The following is a 17962-nucleotide window of genomic DNA, read 5'->3' as shown; positions in this document are numbered from 1 at the left end:
TTTATTCGATATTATCCAAATTACACGCCATTCTACAAAAATAAACTGGATTGAGTCATAGAAAATACAATAGAATAATATATTTATGCCACAAAATTTATTATTAGATGTTATTTTAAAATGGTGGTAATAAGTTTGAAATTAATTAAACTCTATCGGAACTGTTAGAAAATTAATTCCATAACACCAGTATATAATAAATTATTATTTTTAATATGAGTAACGCTACTGTGAACATTTATAACGGCTGATAAATTAAAAGATAAAGCTCAGTAACGAAATATAGCTTACGAATTGAACACAACGCTTGAATGAACATACTGATCTGACTTAACAATAAACACATTTATATAAAAGTATAATAAAATAAATTATAAACGAAAATGTATGCACTTCAATGTCCTAAGTATAGGGCTTACTTAAAACGACTGAATTTTAGATACAAACACGTAAGTTTATTAACCATACGCTTAACAATTCAAATGTTTTTTAAAAATTTATTCAATTGTCAATTCATAAAAAATACTTATTTTTTACGCAGAGAACTTGGTTCAATTTTTGTGTTACATTTTCTGAAATTCGTTTGAATTTGTTTAATCTCATTTTTCTATTTTTACAGAGCGATAGAGTAATAGCCATAAGACGTGAAGATCAATCAGTATGGGAAAGAAGAGCACCCTTTTCACCTACAAATGTAATGAGACTAAGGAAAGAGAAAATAAAAGTGATTGTACAACCATCAAACAGAAGAGCTTATCCTATGCAGGTATAAATACAATAGTAAAAACATATTTGTTATTAATTAAAAAATTAATTGCTTAAAATTTTAGTACGTAAGTTAAATTCGGCGTAAATGTGACGTCAATGAAATCGTTTTATTGGCATTTCAATACTGTTTTTTATTATTATTAAACTAGTTTATCTCTGTTTGTTCTCAGTATTCGGAATAGTTCAAGGGATTTTTTATTTATATAAATTATATAATTAATTATTATATGGTATTTTAAAAAAATAATACAATTTATTTGTAGAGTTGCATAGTATAGATTTTTATGTTAAAAAATTATAGCACACACATTTACATATAAATTCTATGTAAATAAATATTTTTATTATTTATAAAAGTATGATGTGAAAAATAAACGCTAGAAAAATAGATATTGATCATATTGAGTATATCAGAAAAACATTCATTAAAATTATAGTATCTTAATTAATTGAACATATAATTACCAGTAATATAAATCATCTTGGTTCAAATTTCTGTCGTGTCTGGGAGATCGTAATTACTCATTATTATATAATAATAATTACGATCGATCATCATAAATTCGGTTTTCCTAGATTTCCCTAATCTCGCGGATGTATATTATGACGCATAATTAAATTAAAATTGATCTAGTCCTGCATAGTAACATTTGCGTTCCGTTGATTTTGAAAGTGGGGCAAGTCCATTTTGTTAAAAAAAGAGTTATATCTAATTTATATTAAAAATCTTAAAATTTCTGTTTTTAATCAATTTACAATCATATCTATAAATAAAAGTGTAATTTTCTTACTAGTAATTTATTTTGATCAATAATATTTGTTGATTTTGAAAGTGAAGCAAGACCACTCAAAATAAAATAATTTTATTAACAAATAAAAAGCTTGCTGTGTCCATAATTATGAGAAAACAAAATTTTAGATTCTTACAGACTAATGTTTTTACACAGAAGTGTGCTAAGAGAAGACGCGACCAAGAAATTACAGGAGAACGTAAAGGACTTGCGGTTTTAAATATTATTTAGAAATTTTAGTATGCAAAATATATTTTTGGTCTACTGGACCCTATTAAAAACATGTTTTTTGTTTAAATAACACGAATATAATAATTGCTTATGAAATTTTTATGAAAAAAAACCGTAAACAATATAAAACAAGTCTATTATTGCTTACTAATATTTTTAAATCAATTCAAACGCAAGCCATTAATTATCAAACAATAACATAATATGGACTTACCCCACATTCAAAGTCAACGGCTCATTTATTGATTTAAGCTGTAATAATTGTTTTAATACATAAAATATATAAAAACAGAGAGACTTTTTAAACTTAATTTATATTAATTCTAAGCACTTGTAACATTTGTATTGATAAAAGTAATTTTTTATTTAATTTTATTTTCTCATTAGCTAAAAATTACTGTATCTTATAATTTTATTTATTACTACAATAACATCAGTAATTTCATAAAAAACTAAGCACACATACGTATAAATAGTGAATAAACATAATGTTAAAATATACTATAATATTTAGTAAAATATTAAACTTCAGTTTGCACAAAGTTAAATACATATTATATATTTTTAACTTTGTGTATGTTTAAAATAACCATATACATTACAAAAGTTTGTAATGTATATGGTTATAAATATATATAAAATAATAAAAAATATTGTATTCAATTTGAAATGTCTCTTTTAATTATTGAATTAATTGTTATAGGCTTATATAAATGCCGGAGCAGTCGTCCAAGAGGACATTAGTGAAGCGTCTGTAATTTTTGGGGTTAAGCAAACCCCAATCGATCTACTGATACCGAACAAAACATATTGCTTCTTCTCGCACACCATAAAAGCTCAAGAGTCCAATATGCCGATGTTGGACGCTATATTACAAAAAGTATAATATACATACATACACATGCGTATAAAGTTACTGCATAAGTCGTTATAATAATATATTAAATTAACGTGCGTTTTTATGTTATTTTTATAACACGTTTGCATATCGCGCCTTTTCTTTCTCTAACCTTGTTTGCCGAAGTTTCGACCACGAATGTTGAGATCATCATCTAGACCGTAATCATATGCTGCATCGTCTTTAATTCGATCTTGCGATTGATCACCAGATCGAATAATGTAGATCAGATAAATAATGGTGGTTAACGTTTTTGTAAGGATTGAGCTATTCGGTGTCTATGTAATATTTTTTTTGACGTTGGTCTTTTGTAATACATATATCTCTCTTCAGTTGTGTATTATGTGAGGTTTAACTTTCGTAACGGAAACGATCATTCGTTGTTCTAGTAGTTGTTATGGTGACCTTTAAATTGTGGAAAGTATGTTAGGAGTATTTTACTTGACTTTTTTTATTAAGGCATGTAACCAGAAGAAAAAAGTAAAGATTAACTTTTTTTTTATTCAATTGTTAATTGAGTAAAATAATCGTGACTCAACTGGTCGCATATATTACTTGTTTTTAAACGATTTATTGTAGATTTTAAGGTAACTATTAAAATTATATATTCCAGAAAAATAAATAAAGTTATCTATTTTAAATTAATATTACATTATTGATATATAAAAATATATCTATGTACATAACAATAATTATATAAAATATCTTTGGGCTGAACTTGAAACTCGTAGAAGAACGTTCTGTAAATAAATCATATCGCTTCAAGTGCGAGCAGTGATCCTATTTTTAAGGTCAAAGTACACCATTTAGCAACATGTATTATTTTGCTATATTTTTTTGTTATCAGCTTTTGTCGTTATTACATACTTAAAATAGTTCACTCTTTCTTTTTTGTAATTCACTTTAACTGATTGCTCTTTACCATATATTTGAGTTTGTATATATTCATTTCTAAAGCAAACTGTAGCTCTTATAAAAGAACCACTGATTTAGATTTCTATATTAGTATATATCCATAGAGGCGTATATCTCAAACATTGTATTACGAGATTTTTGAGAGATTACACAGAAAGTGACTTATGCAGCAACATAATAAACATATTTAACCAAGTCTTTTATGAGTGTATGAAGTATTACGTAACACAATTTTAATCTGGTCTCCCTACAGAATATTCGTTTAATAGACTATGAAAAACTGGTGGACGGGAACGGACAAAGGGTTGTGGCTTTTGGCAAGTATGCCGGTGTGGCCGGAATGATTAATATTTTACACGGGATAGGACTTCGTTTGCTTGCTTTGGGGCATCACACACCATTCATGGTAGGTAATAAAGGGGTGTAGAAAAATACATTATAATCTCAAATGAAATATATATATTTTTGATAGCATATCGGCTTGGCACATAACTATCGCAATTCCATGATGGCCAGGCAGGCCATAAGAGATGCTGGATACGAGATATCGCTAGGTATGTTTTATTGTATATTTGAATAAATTTTTAGTTGTGCGTGCGAGTGATATAGTAAATACACTTGCGTGTGGGTAATTTGCGAAAGAGCTAAAGGGCAAAATTAAACTTAAAGTTCTTCATGTGCGAAGTTAACTTCGGCGGTTTTAATAAATGAAAATGAGAAAGTAAAATTTGGTTCAGCATAAGGGCTGTATTGTTATATGCGAAACTGATTAAAACTATTACGCGTTGGTAGTTACTAAAATCGCTTTTACAATTTGCGCGCGTGGACCGTGAGAGCAATTATTACTTTCTAATTAAATTTCAAGATAGATTTTTATGATATTAAATACGTAAGTGATAAATGATATATTCATTATTTAAATTTTGTTATATATCATACTATCAGTCACAACGATGTAGACTTGGTTAAAATTATTATAAATAAATCAAATGTTGGTTATTAAACACAATTATGCATTTTTTAAAATGATTTTTATCTTAATAATTGCATAATTATCTTAGTAATATTAATATTTCATAACCGAATAAACTTGTAATAAGGATTAATTTATCAACAATATTTTCGCATTTTCAAGTGTATTATGGATTATAATTCGGGTAAAAATTACATAGTAAACTATTAATTAATAGCCCCTAACAATCCTACTTTTTATTAGAAAAAGTGCACAACCACTCAACAGAAAAAAATTAAAAATATTTCATTACTAAATTGTTTTTTTTTAATTTTTCGGAACTCAAGACTATTTTTTCAAAGACAATACATTCAAGACACTATAACTTAAACGCACGTTACATTTTACATACATATGTAGATTAAGTTAGACAAAAAAAATTAAACGAGGGGAAGTTCTGATAGTTAACATAATAATATTGTGTTATTGAAATTAATATCATAAAACCAAAGACAGCGTTTAGAATTTTATATAGACAATAAGAAAATGCACATATTTTTATTTAATATTATTTTATTTTTGTAGGAATGATGCCAAAATCCTTGGGTCCGTTAACTTTTGTCTTTACGGGCTCCGGTAACGTTTCTCAGGTACGTTTTTGTCGATAATATTATAACGTTGTATTTTATGTAAATTAATTTTATCGTCCTCACGATTTAACACTAAGGTAGTTACTATATAATTATATAATATGCAAATCGAGCAAAACCTCAACTAAAACCCGGCGACCCTCTGACAATGTATTTCGATACACAAAATGCGGGAGCTTCATTATGGGAGCTTATTCAAGCTTTCGGCGGGAAAAATTTCACCCCCAACCCTAAAAAACCACCCCTACAGCCGTAAGTCCGACCTTCATAAATAATGCTGCGTTACAATATCCAAAATGGAGTCCACGCACGAACAGCTGCTATCGGATGCCACAAATTTTGAAATTGAATAAGGAAAACGACAAAATTTACCATTTTATACTAATTCATACTTATCTATGATCAGATAAGTCGAATGTGCACAGTATCGATATAATGCTCCAAATAACACAACCACATGTTAATATCTGATACTGGAATGTATACCTTAACCCAAACTCGGTTTATTTAATATTATAATGAAATACAGAAAAATATCACTTAAAAAATATTTATGACCTGATTGAGATTTTTATTTTTTTTATCAACTATTGTATTAAGAAAATTAAAAACATTGAAACGTACTTTTATTCATAATATTATCAAAACAGTTTAATATGGAAAATATAGGTATTGTTTATGTGGATGTGCTAAAGAAATCTGCGTTAAATAAAAGAGAGAGAGAGATAAACTGAATAATGAAAAATATTTCTAATTAAAATCTAGTTAATTATGAGTCAGAAACAGTTGTGAGAATAAGTTTTGTGTGACGTTTACAATTATATTTAACAATAAACAAATTCTTATTATATATATTAAATATTTTAATTTATTAAATAATTTACAAAAGGCGAAAACGTAAATGACCTAAATGTGCAAATGCAAATTCTTTCTTTTTTTCACCACGGAAAAAATTACTTGTGGTTTCAATGCAGTTTTTAATTTCATTATGTTTCGTTTTTTTAGATCAATATTTATAATTATTACATTATTTATAATAAAGGATTATATTATAATAAACGATTATTAGAACATAAGTTCGTCATTTCTTCTGTTCTGGCATAAAGTGATGCTGCATGTAAATATTTATTATTGTAGTATATTTTCCGAATAACTGTCATATGGAACTATCTGGTTTGTGTTTCAGTTTTAATTTTAAGAAAATAGGTAATTTGTTTTGTTCTAGTTCTGCAGTTATTTTTTGTTAAATGCGTTCATTGAAAGTATAAGTTTTCATTTGATTGCTTATTTTAAATGTAGAATTTACTTAAGACGATAATCTAACATAATAACTTTTATTAAACAGCAGCTGTGAGCCAGAAAATATTACTTTATTTTAGTTTTTTTTATCATTTTTAAAAGCAATAACGCATCATAAGATTTATTCGGTTTTTCGACTAACTTATATATTCGGGTATATTTTTGTTAAAATCCTTATTTCTAATGTAGTAAACGATATTATAATTAATTAACTACATACCTGTCGTTCCACTGTTAACGAGCTATGAGTTATATTGCTATTGCTATACTGTGTATAAATGTATTAATTTAATGTTTATATAATATTTACAGGGTGGTCAAGAAGTCTTTCAGGAACTTCCTCATGAATACGTTCCACCTGAAATGTTGAGAAAAGTAGCTGAACATGGAAGTAAGTCAATTTAACTTTTAATAATCATATGCAATTACAATAAAAAATATATAATATAATTTTTCGCAAATTATTGAAATATTTAGGTATTAATAACGTTGCCATCGTTACACAATAAACGTTAAACTGAAAAAGTGTGTATTTAATTTGTGAAATTAATTCTTGGAGGACTGTAGTTATGTGAAGGCTCTATGTCGAAACCTTTTATGTAAATTTTATTTTGCGAATACGAACGAAACGAAACACAAGATTAATTATAAACAATGGACGAGAGTGGAACGAATGTTAGCTCGTATTAAAGTCGTGACAGACAGGAAAGTTTATATTTGGGGTCTTATTCAAATTTGGGTTGAATCTATGCAATTTCATATGTAATATAAATTTAATAAGCAACCTACTTCCAGTCTTTATGTTTTAAATATATTTTTAACTTTTCCGTTAGTTTTCATATCGGAGATGTGCAAACGATTATTGTCTAATTTATCAACTTCATGGTTTTCCTACTTGAATCTTTGAGTTTTAGAAAATATTGACAGAGGGACATTTCCGTACTTATTTTGAGTTAATGCTATAAGCTTTCCAACATGTTCCATAGAATATTGAATCATCGTTTATGCGTCACTAATATCGTCTACGCTTCGCATCCATGAATAGTTATCGATCTAATTGCTTTTACATTCAGAATGTTTATAAAGTCGCTATATATTCTAGTGAAGTGACACAGATTTAAAAATAATGTTTGGAAAAATATATATGATTATTATTGTTTGATAATTAGAATTGTTATAAGAATTCATGTATTTTTTTTGTATGTTCACATTTATTTTTGTTATCTTTTTGACGCACATCAGTGATGATGAATTAGCAAGAATAATTTTGATAGTATTATGAAAGATAAAATAAATAAAGAACAATGAAAAATATGAAAAGTTAAAGTGAAAGAGGAATTAGTATATTTTTATATAATACATATTAGTTTGCTTAGTTAAATTTAGTATAAATTAAGCAAAAAATTTAAAATTAAAATTCTAAATGCATATGAAATCGTTATGTTATTGTATTTTTTAAAATCATTTATTTAAAATCGATGGTAGCATATTTCCAGATATATTTTTCAGGGTTAACGTAGTAGGTATAAGGGGTTTCAAAATTATATAATATTCCATTGTTTTATTTTTATCAATTTCAGTAGAAAAAAACACTGCAGTTCGCTCGAAAGATTTAAGCACGTTTAAAATCACAGTTATTATTAATTTATTTTTTATTTTTTTGACAAAGTCATACTTTAGTAACATTTATATGTAAAGGTATTGTGTTATAATAATATTCCGTTTCTTTATACAGGAATTTTCAATTTTAAGTGCAGTGGAAACTTTTTCATTTATTCAATTTTAAAGCATTCCACGTGCATTTTGGCTCATGCTGTTCAACATCATGTGTCCAACTTGTGTCAACTCGAACGAAGAATTCGTAACAAACTTCCTCGTTTCGAATAAAGGAAAAATCTTACATACAAATTGCTTTTCTGCCATGATCCTTATTTTAAATTTAATATATCGAAATCAGCTGTACTATTTATATTTTATATGTATCTTAAGAATATAAGGTATGTTGCTGTTTAATTTTACAAGTGTACTTTTTATTTATAGGCCCAAATAAAATATACGGCTGCGAGGTACGCAGGCGCCATCATTTAGAGAGGAAAGTTGGAGGCGGATACGACCACCAAGAGTACGATGAACATCCAGAAAGATACATATCCACGTTTAGCAAAAAGGTAAGAGTGACTATTTCCATAGTGGCATACTATGTAGCTCTTTTAATCCACAGGAGATTCGCGATTCTTTTAAACTTCTAGAACGATCTCTTAAATTGCTTAAATATTATCAGCGATTATACGAAACAAGAGGAAACTAGAATATTCTTGAGACCAGTTATATTTTAAAGTAAAATTTTGTAATCATTGAAATTTATAAAGTTATCTTATCATACATATTTTTTATAAAGATCGTTTTAGTCTGTACGTTTTATAAATTCTTCGAATATTATTCTTTCAGAAATTATCTCACATCGTGAGTGTTTACGAAAATTATCGTTATATTCTGAAACTAAAATCTAATTTTAACACGTAAATATCTATTATTGGCATACAATTTTAGTATTGAGAATATGTTCCATTATTTATATTTTGATCGTAACGGTAATTTCAGATTATTAAAATCACTTTAAAATAATAAAATATAATGAGCAACTAGAAAGTCATACAGAATGGATTTTATATGTAAAATAGTTTAACACAATATTATTCTTAAATAGGTAATTATCAATTACACCGTATTATTTAATTAATAAAATATTTTTACAAAACGAGTTAAAGCACATCATTTTAAATAACGCTTTAAAAACAAGTTTAGTATTGTTGTTATATTTTAAATTATTATGTACTTTTGTGAACTTTCAAAAACATTACATTTTAATAAGGTAAAAATGCAACTCGGGTTTCTGGACACTCTGGACATGGGTCATTATCGAGAATTTTTAGCATGATTGAAAAATAAAGCGCTTTTTTATTTATATCCAATAATTTTTTAAAAATAATTTGTAGTTTTTTATAGGATATGTTTATTTTATAAATATACTCTTTTTGCTAATATTAATAGACATTTGATTTGAGTAGCCAAACGGGTTACAATTTCCACAAGCGATTTCCTTTATATAAATTCATATCGACATTAGAGATCCGATTTTACTTATTTTAAATGGATTACACTCTTTAACTTTAGATCATTAATAAGTTAAGCCTTGATATGAGTGACCTTTCATTAAAGTGGTACTTCGACTAACGAACCGCTTAACATACAAACTTTTTTATATGTTGATCAATCATTTTGACTTCTACATACGAACTTAGATTCGAGACACGAACCGTGATGCATTGCGTTCAAAAGTTTTTAATTATGTTGCTTAGGTACAAAATAAATCCTATCTATCGATATTCAAGTAAAGAACCAGCTGTGTGGTCATGGTTTTTGACTAGCAAAATAGTGACATGAAAAAATTTATTTTGCAAAATATTTTAATATATTTAATTAGATGAAAAATGTTAAAATAAAACAAACACAATTTTTTTTCACAGTTTAATGTTAGCTATTTAGCTTACCATTTAGTGTTTCAAAATGTACTTTGCTCGTTTTTAAAGATAACCAATAAATTATTGTATAATGTAATGAGATGAACATTTTCAAAATATGTATCTTGTATTGCCTACTCTTTAGTATCAGCTATGTATTTTTTATTACTGAGTACTTTTGATATCATTCTTATAAACAATGTATCTAATTTATACGTTCGGAAGCATGTAAATTTTTAAAACATTATTTACGGAAACCCTCATATTTTCAACCCTTAAATATTTCTCTCATGGCTATTTAATATGTTACGTATTCTGGCGTAGTAAATTTCCTTTATCAAAAGTACGTAATTCATTCTTTTACGTTTGCCTTATTACTATATCTACTATACGAGCTTTCTTTATTTTTACGATTTCCACTTATTTTTTTTTATTGTTATATTATACTTGAACTCGATATTTTTTGTATGAATAGTCGAGATTGATAGCGAGCAATCGAAGATAATTGATATTTTCGCAACATTTTCCGTGCAATAATTTTTTACTATAGTACTGTTACTCACGAAAAGCAATCGTCAGATCGTAGGCGATACTTTGGTACGCATGCCGCAGTTTGTCGAGCCCTACCATAAAATATTGCACTGTATAATATATTATGGTATATATTGTAGAACGCCGCGTTTTAGTTAGACGCTGTTTGTTCAATATATTTTTATTTTTCTCTCACAAAAGTACTTTTATAGAGAGGGAACAATATTTACGACCATCGCGTTCATAGAAACTTTATGTTACACCGGCAACGCTGGCTAGAAAGAGGGTGTAAAATTTTGTTTCGCGAAAGGGTTATTCCATTTTATGAATGTTTTCTTGAGGAGTGGCAATTTAACGGACGCTTCGGTTCGGCTAATGTACGTTGTGTTTACGTACATCGCACGTATCGGGTCAGTCTGTATTTCAGTGTATCTATAATAAACTTGGAAACATAGTAACATCATTTTAACAATTTTTCGTCGAAATGTCGAAAGACATTTTCATATATTACACTTCAAATATAAAACAAAAACGTTAGTTGATTCATTATTTTAAATTGCAAAACTTGTTCATAAATATCAGTGATCATGTCAACTCTTGTTTAAAAGGATAGACAGCCACTGGTTTTCGATTCTGATGAACCATGTATTCAGCGAAAATAGCACCGTGTACCGATCATTAAAAGTCACTAAGCTCGTAAAATAGTTTTCGTTATATTTTTCATTCGGGAGTAGTTTAAATAAAGCGAGATCGGAGTTATTTCGGATTAGGATACAATAACAATAGTAAAAATGAAGCAATTTGCCGTACTTGAAAGAATTATTATAAATAATTTGAGCTCGAGTAAGAAAACACAGGAATACTCCTCATAAAAATTAGATATTGTATAAAAATTGACAAAATTTATTCGCAGCCGAAGTGGAAAATTTTCTCATAAACAATAAATAAACATTCACCCTATCAACACCCTTCGACCAATAAATAATTAGTCTTCCCTTCAACAAGGGCAATATCTGAAAATTGTTTTAATTACGCCCAAAGTACAAACGAAAATTCGCGCGTATTTATTATATTCAATTTTAGGTGAGGGCCACGCGAAATATTGGAAGAAATAATTTATTATTTTCATTACACGAAGTGCTCACGCCAAGAATATTTCAACATTTTCATTTTCAATAATAACCAAAATGTCTACGTCAAAATTGGCCATTATAGATGCGAAATAAAAAAATAACGCATTTCAAGACGATTGAATTTAAGATAATTATAATTTTTTTTTTGATAAAATAGAGTTTAATTAAAATTTTTAATGCATACTCGTTACATAGTCAACCGTGTAATTATATGAAAAATATAATTAAAATATTATTAAGAAAAGATATTTTTATTATTGAATGAACAATGTTTTTATTTGATGAAAAAGTAAAATAGCGATTATATTAACAAAAAGTAAAATAAAATAAAATCAATATTATATTTTAGTGTCAGGGTGCATACTTTTATATAAGGCAAAATTATATAATTATTAAATTATTTTTATTGCACAAAAAATTATAATAACGTGAAATTCTCATAGCCAAATCTCACCTCCAAATTGAGAAACGGCTGCTTTTTCGATAGTCTCAGTCTTTGTTTACGATCGGCATAGCTCAAATTGTTTTGGTGTAAGTTTGAATAAAGTCAATGATATCAGAAGGATGTTCTTCATGAAGTGCTGACGGAAGCGAATTTCGAATGGAAAGTAAAGTATATGCGCTTATATACGTCTGTTCTAATCGAGAAAGGGTTCGTTGCTCGGTTACTCTTGACACAACTGTCAACAAGATTTGAGGCTTGAAATTGGATTTGTTTATTTTCGTTTGATTTCTTGTTAAATAGTTACGTAAGTAGAGATTTGGCAACATTTCACTTAAAATTTAATATTTTGTATATATGAATTAAAAGCATCAAACGGCCGTTATGATGCTTTTAGCTAATCTTTAGGATTCTCATCACGTACTTGCAGGCAAATCGTAAAGACTAGTGACATTTTTGTTTATTGCGCTTTTAACGTGAATCGCGATTTTTTTGTTCACGGTCAATGTGTTCCTTACGCAAGCATAACAATTATATATATATATATATATATATATATATATATATATATATATATATATATATATATATATAATGTTAAGATCTGAACAACCACATGCTGGGCTTTGCCCACACCGGATGTTCATATTCTCAATTTTCCCCTGAGGATGGCTGGGCGAATCTGGCCGAAACGTAGGGACCATGATTCCACACGGAATCAAAAAAGTACGCGGAGTAATCCGACTCCTAGAAATATTAATCATATATATATATATATATATATATATATATATATATATATATATATATATATATATATATATATATATATATATATATATATATATATATATATATATATATATATATATATATATATATATATATATATATTTGGACAGCCAGTATATTTATGTTATATATTATATTTAAAGTTGTATAAAACAAAGACGCAGCAAGTAAAACGTGCAATATGTTAAACGTCAAAATTAACCCGTAAAATCATTCCATTCAGAAAAGGGTTAATCATATTATGAACTCATAAATTCGCCATTCGGGTTTATTGAAAGCCCCGCTCGGTTCAGCGACTCTCCGAGTCCTTTTGAGAAATTCTATATTTTTATTTTCGGAAGAGAGAGAGAGAGAGAGAGAAAAAAATACTGAGAGGGAGAGAGAGAGAGAGAGCGCGAGAAACATTCACTCATCTCTTCGTATGGCTTCCCGGGACGGGTTTCCATTAATTGTGCCCAGGGGCGGACTGGGCGGCGGGAATTATGAATATTCGAGGTTTGCACAGTGACTTTTGGTAATAATTAAACGATTGCCGTTCTGTATCATACAAGCGATCGGTTTAATGACAGGCTTTCGTGTTTTGAAACATGTAATACTGTAATGCATAACCAAATGTCAATTGGTAATCTAGTGCCTATAAATACTTTCATTTTTTCTTTTATAAAACATTGACCGCACTATAAGACGTGTTATTTAATTTTAGATTTCCTGGAATTTTCTCATATTTATAATGAAATAATGTTGCTTTATAATTCTGTGAAATATTATTTTTATTCTTTCATATTTTTCTAATAAGGTTGAATTTGCTTATTCAATAAGATTTAAAAAATACTTTTTTGTATATATCTATATCAGTTTAAGTAGCGAAGTATTTATAAATTTGATACTTAAAATAAATTCGGTGTATCAATTATTATTAATATTTCTATGATAAAAAGTTGTATTTAATGAAACATACAAACATACGCTAAAATTTCTTTCTTTAGTAAAAATAATTTTTTAAGAATTTCTATTAAAACCGGAAATTTTAGTAAAAAAATGTAGATACAATTATACAAATTTGTAATATTTTGCTAGTATAATATTATTCAAATTTGCAAAGCTAGATATAATTAAAAAAAAATCCTAGTAATAAAACATCAGGGAGTGATATGCAATAAAATTTTTGTATTCCATAAATAGCTAATAGAGAGTACAAATATGAGAATTTATTAAATATTTTAATCATAAATTGCCACTATATATCAAATAAAATTGAAGGTTTAGTTGTTTGCTCAGTAAATGAAAATATTTTTTTTTATCTAGCTAGTTTTAATAGTAGTCTTCACTAGTGTTAAAATTACTTCAAACACCAACTCAATTAAAATTTATTAGGATGTAACCATTAAATTGATTCTTACTTCTATTTTTTTTATATATATTTTCAATAAGATATATGATACAATGTATCTAAATTTAAATATTTTTTCAATATCTGTTTGTATATATGTAAATAAATTCCAAGATCTTAATCTGATGAAGATCTCGAATTTTTATTTTTCCTTGGCTTGGAGAATTTTCCGAAAAAATAATTACGAAGGAATCTCACGTCGTCAGCCGTATTATTGTCGCGAAATGTTTCTTTTCGAGATTACATATTTTCTTATTTTCACTGTAATGTTTTTCATTATATTATATAAAAATACACATATTAATAATTCCGTTATTAAATTTATTATTAAAATATATATATATATATAATAAAACTTAATATTTCTATGAAAATGCCGTTAATGACATTGAAAGATCACTCGTTTTTACTCGATGGTTTTTGATTTAAAAAATTAAATAAATAGTCAATATACAGTCAATATTTTTATATAATATTTCGTAATAATTATATGTTTAATATAATAATACATAACAAAATAATTTTATTGTTTTCTCTTGCTATTTTCTTGCCATTTAATTATTGTCATAATACAACATATTAAATTCATGCTTATAGTATTACTATTTTAATGTCCTTGTTTTAAACACTCCTTATATACGCAATAATTAAAAAATACTGTTTAGCAGATATGAACTAATTCGCATATTCTCACAGTGGCAATGAATCTTTTTTGCAACAAGGCCATACACTAACCATAGCCTTTGTTAGGGGTTTCTCTATAAATATAGCCATAACGGGCGTGGTCTTTCGCTTCGACGCGTTAAACGCGTTCAGAAATGCACGGTGCATCTGGACATGTGCGCATTTTCTTCGACCGCAAAGTGTAGTAGAGCTTTCGCACCCTGTAAAGGCACATGGTAGTTTTCCGGCCGGGCGCAAATCCCGAGACCTTATGAATATAAACCACAGTGAAATATGCACATGCAAATCCACAGAATAAGTCCTAGCGCCCTCTGAAGAAAATCTCTTTCAGTTGAGGACTAGCTGAAAAATATAACAATATGAATTTTATGAATATTAAAGAATTATTATTTTAAAAATAATACAAAATTAGTTTTGTCGCAATTATTCTTTAATTAGAAAATTTAGAATATAATTAAAATATGAATAAAAATAAATTAAAGGGCTTTTTACTATTTATGAGTTAGGTAAAAACTAAATAAATCGTGAGAAGTTATAGTAAAAACAGAAATGTTATTAATATTTTCGAAAGGAATTTTAGTTTGTTAGCGTTATAAAAATACGATATAACGGTTTTTATATTGAATTTCGGTATATAAACATGGTTTCGGTTACTGGCAATGAAAGCTCTGTGACTGGTAAATACCGATTTGACACTCATAAACCCAACAAGATTTGCCTGCCACTAGAGGTAGGCAAGCAAATCTTTATTTCATATAAAAACCGCGTTCAGCAAATCCGTGTATAGTAAGTTTTTGCGGATATATACATAGCATGATTGGTTTTACGTGTGAAAGCAAGCTTGAGTAACGATCGTCGCACACGGCATACGAGAAATGCATTCACAGTGGGCGTAATTAATTTGCTCGGTCGATTTACACATTTGCGCAAATTATGACCGCAAATAACCGCAACCATTGTTCTCGAATGGTATAAATGTTCAATTATTACGATAGTTAATCTAGAAATGTCTTTTAAACAAAATAGCCAATATAAATTTATACAGTAAAATACTGCAAAATAACTTAACAACACCTTATCCTATGTAGTGCAATTTTTTGTCATTTTCTAAGAAGAAAATGTTTAGATGTAATTAACCCTATTTATATTTTATTAATAAAATTGTTAAATTTGAATAATAAAATAAAATATTTAGGTTTTAATTAATGGCATATATTGCTATTGGTGAATCATTAAATTGAGTAACAGAAACGCGGGAATAGTCGTTAATTTGTTAGGTACAACAAAGCACGCATATCTACAAGTGAGGGTACATGTCGTATACGTATTCCTATACTAGTGCCTTTTTGCTAGGAGTAATATGAATAATAACTGTTTTTTTATTAAAAAAAATGTTTATATAATGACCACGATGGCGCATTGAAAAATCCTGTCAAGTCATAATGGTCAGATTTGTTTAAAAAAATGTGTGTGTTATGTTACCGCAATCAGTTACTGTCCGGTGATACAACCTATGTGCCACGTTTTCGTTAGATATTATTAGTCTATGTTCACAACCCATTTAGCATTTATTTTTTTATCTGAATGTAGGGATATTCAACCTTATTAATTAAAATTTTATTTAAATTGTTCCATTTTTAAAATAAGTTGCCAATTTTTACACAAAATACAGACGAAATATTTTCAATAAATGAAAATTTTTATTTTTCTTTACATATTTCATTTGAACTATATCCTGTTTTATTCTTGGTTGTTGTTCACTGTTGTATATTTGTATATTTTTACACATATATCACCTAATGCTTTTAAATCGTTTTCATAGCATTCACACTGAGATATTTATGACTCGCTATGGAAACCGCAACATTGCTCACACTTTCAATGTTAATAAAAATATGATTTTTTTGTGTTGCAGATAGCCCCTTATGCCTCGGTGATCATTAACGGGATTTACTGGGCTGTGGATAGCCCGAAATTGTTGACGATACCCGATGCGAAATATCTATTGAAGCCCGCCGACACACCATGGCTACCGACGAGTGTGGGTGCACCTGCTTTGCCACACAGGTATTTTTTTATAAATTTTATGCAATAGAACCTTACTACACACGTACATAAAATATAAAGCATTAAAAATAGTATGGGCAGACTAAACAATATGTATATTTTTTTATTAATAATATTCCTCAAACTAAAAAAAATATCAGTAAAATATTAGTTTAACAGTTTAGGGATTGAGAAACTAGCGAACGCGCTGGTAATAACTCAATTTACAATTTTTGAAATAAATGGTTTAAAAATGGTGGTTGATTTATATCGAAAACTACCAGGTAGACATACGTATATTCAAGTTTAATTATATAGTTATAGATATAACGTTAAAGAATATGATAATTTGTTCGAAAATAATTCAGAAGTAGTATAATATAAAGAAAATACTTAAATGTAACGTTAAAGTTACGCAAACCATTTTATTAAATACGATTCAGTGACTTTGGGATAATTTTAAAAGTTGTTCTACATTGCTCTTTAGTCGTAAATGAATGATCCGTTAAATGCGATAGATTTTTGGCTAGGATCCTGAAGAATAATATTTCAGCAAATGCGACAACTTTTCATTTTGGCGACGATGAAAGGAGCAGACGAAATGTCCGCAAATGTAAAAGGCAAATAACGGTATTCTCTTATTTTTTACAACCACTCATTTTTTTAATGATCATTGTGCCGCAATCCATCAACGTCGTCGGTCACAGGGAAGGTTGAAAATTAACCGAAAAAATATTTACATTACAGAAATTTCATATTCATCGTTATGTTGTATAATCTGCAAAAATTTTTGATCGATACCTCTCGCACCACGAGAGTAGATTCGATAAAAACACGCTTGGGCATTAGTATGTATGTGGACTGTTCAAAATGTTCCTGTTCCTTTAGATTTAGCTGCTATTGTTGCTTTTGAGCATAC

The 17962-nt window shown here is 27.9% G+C and overlaps 2 protein-coding genes across 3 annotated transcripts in view; one reads left to right on the top strand and one right to left on the bottom strand.

Annotated features, from left to right (window-relative positions):
• The window catches only part of LOC148238901 (ethanolaminephosphotransferase 1), a 54425-nt gene that overhangs the window by 7332 nt on the left and 29131 nt on the right, over positions 1-17962 (bottom strand). The window lies entirely within an intron of this gene.
• Positions 271-17962, top strand: part of LKRSDH (lysine ketoglutarate reductase/saccharopine dehydrogenase) — a 77671-nt gene continuing 59979 nt past the window's right edge. Inside the window, exons 1-9 of one of the 2 annotated variants that reach the window (XM_088190638.1) lie at positions 271-449; positions 620-766; positions 2494-2670; positions 3857-4009; positions 4076-4157; positions 5141-5205; positions 6817-6895; positions 8545-8672; positions 16913-17064. In XM_088190638.1, coding sequence (XP_088046764.1) covers positions 384-449; positions 620-766; positions 2494-2670; positions 3857-4009; positions 4076-4157; positions 5141-5205; positions 6817-6895; positions 8545-8672; positions 16913-17064 — 1049 coding nt within the window. In that variant the 5' untranslated portion in view covers positions 271-383. The remainder of the gene's footprint in view (positions 450-619; positions 767-2493; positions 2671-3856; positions 4010-4075; positions 4158-5140; positions 5206-6816; positions 6896-8544; positions 8673-16912; positions 17065-17962) is intronic. The other variant, XM_088190644.1, reaches the window with a different exon arrangement.

Source organism: Plectrocnemia conspersa, unplaced genomic scaffold, assembly GCF_051122295.1.
Source record: "Plectrocnemia conspersa isolate PC_06_02 unplaced genomic scaffold, ASM5112229v1 ptg000001l, whole genome shotgun sequence".
Lineage (NCBI taxonomy): Eukaryota > Metazoa > Arthropoda > Insecta > Trichoptera > Polycentropodidae > Plectrocnemia > Plectrocnemia conspersa.
Note: the sequence above shows the minus strand (reverse complement) of the source record. Positions and strands in the feature narration are given on the sequence as shown.